This window comes from Chinchilla lanigera, unplaced genomic scaffold (assembly GCF_000276665.1).
Source record: "Chinchilla lanigera isolate Chin_1 unplaced genomic scaffold, ChiLan1.0 scaffold00077, whole genome shotgun sequence".
Classification (NCBI taxonomy): Eukaryota; Metazoa; Chordata; class Mammalia; order Rodentia; family Chinchillidae; genus Chinchilla; species Chinchilla lanigera.
In genome coordinates, this window is record NW_004955478.1 from 10,559,097 (window position 1) to 10,565,623 (window position 6,527).

General features: G+C 39.7%; 1 protein-coding gene across 2 annotated transcripts in view; it reads right to left on the minus strand.

Moving 5' to 3' along the window:
- The window catches only part of LOC102017334 (ADP-ribosylation factor 2-like), a 27,148-nt gene that overhangs the window by 10,654 nt on the left and 9,967 nt on the right, over positions 1 to 6,527 (minus strand). The window contains exon 3 of one of the 2 annotated variants that reach the window (XM_013503250.1): positions 343 to 476. The exons of the other annotated variant lie outside the window; for it this stretch is intronic. Coding sequence (XP_013358704.1) covers positions 343 to 476 — 134 coding nt within the window. The remainder of the gene's footprint in view (positions 1 to 342; positions 477 to 6,527) is intronic. 2 annotated transcript variants of the gene reach the window in all.

Consider the following 6,527-nt stretch of genomic DNA (forward strand, 5'->3'; position numbering starts at 1 on the left):
ATTCATCAAGATACAGTAACCATCATGCCAGGGATATAGCTCAGGGGCACAGCACCAACCTGGAAAGCGCAAGGTCGTGAGTTTGATTCCTGGCATAAAAAAAAAAAAAAAAAAAAGAAAAAACAAAGTAACCATCTAACCACTTTGGATTAAAAGCAGTCAAATCCCAAGTCCCTTTTCTAGGAGTAGAGGGATCACATTTCAGAAAAACACCTTCCCAGTAAGGGTGAGGAAACTGGCAAAAGGGAGGCAATGACTGACAGTCCACACAAAGCAGAGCACCCAGCATCCCTGCAAGCATCCTCCTCAGATGTATCTGATACCCAGAATTCCAATCTTTACCTTGGGTGTTCTGGAAGTAATGTCGCCACAAAGGTCTGATCTTATCTTGGCCACCAACATCCCAGACTGTGAAGCTGATATTTTTATATTCTACTGTCTCCACATTAAAACGTAAATGGGGAAGATGGAAAGAACTTTTCAATATGATTTTTGCTGTTCAATTCACAATCATTTCAACTAACATTTACCCAGTACTTTTTAAGTTATAAAGCAGTTTGTCAGTCAAAGATCTATAGTTCACAGAGAGAGCGTGCTAGCCCATTCTGCCAGCCATCATGCCTGGCATGTCAAACCACCTCTGCTCTCTAATTTCTAACAACTCAACTCCCTTTCGTCTCAGCACAAGACTTCACAGTACACTTCAGAGAAAAGAGAAGCCACCTGTGGGACACACATCCACTTCCTACGACATGATGTAAATAAAAACTTAGCTATACCTTTACCCACATTTTTCTCCCTTCACGCTGGACAATGGAGGGGGATAACCAGCTACTGCCGATTTCCTCCACTTACTAGCTAGCTCCAATACAGCTTGATTGTAGAACCTTTTATTACTGTTATCCTCTCCTCCATTCAAGCATCTCCAACCTTTTCTCAGAATGCCAGTCTTTTACAAATTAAAAAAAAAAAAAATCCCTTCCCCTCACTTCACTTGCTACCATCCTTTTTATTAGCACGTATCTGCAGTGCATGTTTATATTTCCATGTGGAGTTGAAACACGCACACAACACATCTTAATTCCTTTTTTCAACCCTTTCCCTTCCCCATTGTCCCCTCCCTTCATCCCTCTACCTCCTTCCCATTTGAGATTTATCTCATCTTTATTTTGCTGTTTATTTACATATTGCGTTTCTCACACAAAAGAAACCATGCAATATTTAAGTCTGTGTGTCTCATTATTTCACTTAATATTATGGTCTCAAACTGCACCCATTTTCCTACAAATGACACGTTTACTCTTCTTTATAGCACAGTAGTATTCCACTGTGTGTAAATATATTTTCTTTATCCACTGATCTGTTGATGGACTTACAGGATGCTTCCAAGATTTAGCAACTATGAACCGCACAGACATAAACAGGGGTGTGCATGTATCACTGTAATATGATGTTTGTAACACCTTCAGGAAGATAACCTAAGGGTGAACACCTGGGTCAAATGGAATTTCTAATTTTAGTTTTTTGAGGAATATCCATACTGATTTCCATAGTGCTTGTGTTATGGTTTGTGTCTAGATGGTTCCCCCAAAGTCTCATGCAGTCACAGGGTTTTTTCAGAGGTGGCTGAATCTAGAATGTGTGATTGATTTGTAGTACAATGCTGGGATGAAGGGTGGGTAACTGCTGGATTAGTCCACTGACTGGACTGGTACCACCTAATCCCAGTAGAATGGATACTATGGAAGGGACAGAAAGAGATTTGTTTCTCTCTCTCATTGATTTTGCTGTCTTCCACTGCCATGAACTGTTGCCCCTCCACCATGTACAGTCAAAATGACCATACTTCCAAAATTGATACACAGATTTAATCCACTTGCAATCAAAACACCAACCACATTCTTCCCAGAACTGGAGAAAACAGTCCTAAAATTCACATGGAGTTGGAAGAGACCCAGAATTGCAAAAGTAAGTCTGGGTAAGTCTGCCTTGGGGCCAGCAGATTATGGACTGAAACCTCACAGACTGTGAGCTAATTAACCCTTTCCCCCTTTAACTCAGGGTGCTGGATATTTTGCCTCAGCAACAAGAAAAGTAACTAAGAGTTTGTATGAGTTTATACACTCACCAATACTGCAGCAAGGTTCCATCTTACCCACAGCCTTGACACTATTGTTATTAGCTTGACACCACCGGTATTATCTGACTTCTTGATGATGGCCATTGTGGGTAAGATGGAATCTCAGCATTATTTTAATCTGCATTTCTCTGATGGCCATCAGTATTGAGCATTTCTTCATGTATTTATTGGACATTTGTGTTTCATTTCACTTGCATGTTTTTAATTGAGTCTTTCATATTGGGGAGTCTAGTTTTTTTTTGAGTTATTTATTCTAGATATCAGTTCTCTAATACCTGAAAAAGTTATTTCCTACTCTGCAGATTTTCTTTTCATTCTGTTGGTTGTTTCTTTTGCTGTGCAGAAGCTTTTCAATTTGATATGGTTCCATTTATTGATTCTTGACATTATTTCTTGTGCAACTGGGGTTCTGCTCAGAAAGTCCTTGCCTATGCCTGTGACTTCAGGAGTTTTACCTATTTTATTTTCCACCAGGTTATGTTTCTGTTTGAACATTTAGTTCTATGATCCATTTAGTACAGTGGTGAGAGATATAGGTCAAGATTCAATATTTTGCATGTGGACAGCCAGTTTCCCCAGCTCCATTTATTGAAGTGGCTACCTTCCCTCCAGGATATCTTTTTAGGCCCTCTGTTAAAGATCAAATAGTTGAATGCACTTCGGGTTGTTCTGCATTCTCTAGTCTGTTCCACTGATCCTCATGTCAGTTTTTATGCTAGTACCACAAGGTTTTCATCACTATAGCTTTGTAATATAACTTCAAGTCCAGGATTGTGATGTCTCCTGCTTTGCCTGTTACCCAGACTTACTTTTGCAATTCTGGGTCTCTTCCAATTCCATGTGAATTTTAGGTTTTCTCCAGTTCTGTGAAGAATGTGGTTGGTGTTTTGATTGAGAGTGGATTAAATCTGTGTATCAATTTTGAAAGTATGGTCATTTTGACTGTACTGTTTCTGCCTATTCAGGAACATAGGGTATTTTTCCACTTTCTGATGTCCTCTTCAATTTCTTTTTTCATAAGACTATAGCTTTCATTGCAGATGTCTTTCACTTCCTTAGGTTCTCATGTACTTAACATTTCTTGGTGCTATTGTGAATAGTATTTTTTTCCTAATTTCTTACTCAGAATAGAGAAATGATACTGGTTTTTGTATTGATTTTGTACCCTGCTATATTACTGAATTTAATTATTAATTCTAAAGTCTTTTGGTGGATTTTGGTGGGGGTTTCTACATAGAGAATCGTATCTACAAATGATCGTTTGACTTCTTCCTTTCCTATACATATCCCTTTTATTTCTTTTTCTTGCCTAACTGCTCTTACTAATGTTTCAAGTACTAGACATTCTTTTCCTGTTCCTGATTTTAGAGGAAAAGCTTTCAGTTTCCCCCAATTTAATATGATCTTGCCAGTAGGCTTATCATAAATAGCTTTTATCAGACTGAGATAAGGTCCTTTTATATCTATTTTTTCAGTTTTTATCATGAAAGGTATTGGATTTTATCAAAGGTTTTCCCTGCATTTATTGAAATGAGTCTATGATTGTTGTCCTTGTTTCTATTGATATGATGTATTACATTTATTGATTTACTATGTTGAACCATCCTTGCCTCCCTGGGATGAACCTATTCAGTCATAATATGCTCTTTTCAGGGCTGGGGATTTAGCTCAGCGGCAAAAGCGCCTGCCTGGCAAGCTCAAGGTCGTGAGTTCAGTTCCCAGTACCGGAGAAAAACAAACAAACAAACAAAAAAAATATATATATATATATGCTCTTTTCGATGATTTGCTGCATTGTCAGTTATCTTCTTGAGGATTTTTGCATCTATATTCATTAAAGAGACTGGTTTATAGTTCTCCTTTTTGCTTGGATCCATGACTGGTTCTTTTGTTTCACTTGAGACACTCTGGGTCTCACTATGTAGATCAGACTGTCCTTGAACTCTGCGCCCCTAGGGTGGCCTTGAATGTGATCATAGTGATCCTCTTGCCCCAGCCTCCCAAGTGCTGGTTACAGTTGTGCGCTACTACACCTGGCCTGGATCCTTGTCTAGTTTTAGCATCAGGTTAATGATAGCTTCAAGGAATGACTTTGGAAACATCCCTCCCCTTTCAACTTTATTAGAGAGGGAGAAGAGTACTGGTGTTAGATCCTCCCTGAAGTTTTTGTAGATTTCAGCAATGAACTCATCCAGATCAGGGCTTTTCTTAGTTGATATTACAGCTTCAATTTAATTGCCTGTTATTGGACTATGCAGAGTTTAATATTCCCGGTTCAATTTAGGTAAATCATATGTAGTACCTAGGAATCTATCCACTTCTTCTGAATTCTCCAATTTATTGGTGAACAAGTATGGGAAGTAGTTGTTACACTTTTTAATTTCAGCAGTGCCTCTTGTGATTTCATTTTAATGTTTCTAATCGCACTGATTTAGGCTTTCTCTCTCCTTTTGGGGTAAGATTGGCTAATGGATTGCATATTTTGTTTATTCTTTCGAAGAACCAACTCTTTGAAATTCATTGATTCTTTGTAAATTGTTTTGGTGTCAATTTCAATGACTTCTGCTCTGATCTTTATAAGTACCATATTTTCCCAAAAATAAGCCTTACCTGGAAAATTAGCCCTAGCCTGATTTTTCAGCATGCTTGTAATGTTAAGTCCTACCCCCAAAATAAGCCCCAGTTAAGACTGTTAGCCAGATGGATGCATTTAGTACATCTTTTTAACACACGATGGACATACTGAACTATAAAATATTAATATAAAATTACATACAAATAAGTATTAGTGACATTCTTAAAATAAATGATAATATAAATTATAATCAAGTATTTATAAGTACCCAAGCAGGTGTCTTTGAACAAGAGATGAACACCCATGTAAACAGATGAACTAGAGACTTATTGCCAAACGACCAATCAGGGTACAGACACAATGCACAAATAACAAGTGCACTTGAGAACAAATGGACATGGTTGTTTAATGTGAACTTCATAACTCAGTATGTTGTATGTTATTAACAGATGTCCTTAATCCACCCAAACAAGATAAAGAAACATTTTCTGAATTTTCATGTCTGTAACTCTTCATCACTTTGGAGTGGACCATCACTCTTAATGTTATCATTTCTGTTGCCACTTCTGTCTCATAAGTCTTCAGTTAACGCAACATTTGGGGTATATTTTTGGTTTTTTGAGACAAGGTCTCACTACGCAGTTCAGGTTGGTCTTGAACTCACTGTGTAGCCCATGCTGCTCTCAAACTCATGGTGATCCTTCTACCTCAGGCTCTGGAGTGCCGGGATTAGAGGCAAATTAACACTTGATTTAATGGAAATTTTGTGAAGCCTGGCCTTCAAGAGGCTGTAACTTGGGTGAAGAATTTGCGGGTAAAATCACGGACAGCTGTGTTGCCAAGGCACTACAAGCAGGCTGCATGGACAGGAAGCGCTCATTTCAGAACCACTCCATTGCTACACATGAGAGATGAGGGCTAATGCTTCCACAGAAAATAGAACTGCAAGAAATTCAGCCCTCAATTTGGGGTTTGGAGAGTTATGATGATCCAGAAGATGACATGACTGTTTGATGTAGATTTCTGTACATGAATAAATATAATTTTACACACACATATACAAAAAGATAGCCCCAGAAAATAAGCCCCATTGTGTCTTCTGGAGAAAAATTAATACAAGACCCACTCTTATTTTCAGAGAAACGTGGTATACCCTCCAACCCAGACTTCTGTCCTGATCTCAGAGGCTCACAATCCAACACCTTCACCTGGATGTCTCCACAACCCCACACAAGGCCACCTTTCAAAAACAGAGCTTCAGACCCCCATCCCTTCACCTGCTCTCGCCTCGTTATCCCTTCACTGACTCCACTCTAGAGACTGAACACCCGGGAGCCGTCCCCAACACTTCCAACTCTCCAGCAAAACTCCAGTTCAGTCTCCTCGATACCTAACACTCACCCCAACCCAACAGACTGCCATTCCTAGCTTCCATTACGGAAACAGCCGCTCTGTGGCTACTCTTCCTCTCTCTAGCCACTTGCCATTCTCTTTCCTCGCCCTCCCCCCACAGTACTGAAGGGACTTTCACTAAACTACATCCTCAGCCCATTCTTTATCTTTTATTTTGAGAGAGTCTAGCTAAGTTAGTAAACTGTTCAGGCTAGGCTCAACTTTACAGTCCTCCTTCCTCAGCCTCCTGCCTCTTGCCTCAGTGCTAGAACAAGTCTGTCCTTCAGACTTAATCATTCATCATTTTCTAATCAGAGTGACCTGTTAAAGACACATGATGTGAGAGCTGCGGGTGGGGAGCGCCAGCCTTCTGGCTGGCTAGCTTCCTGCCTGCTGGCTCCCGGAGGGTGGGCCCCCAGC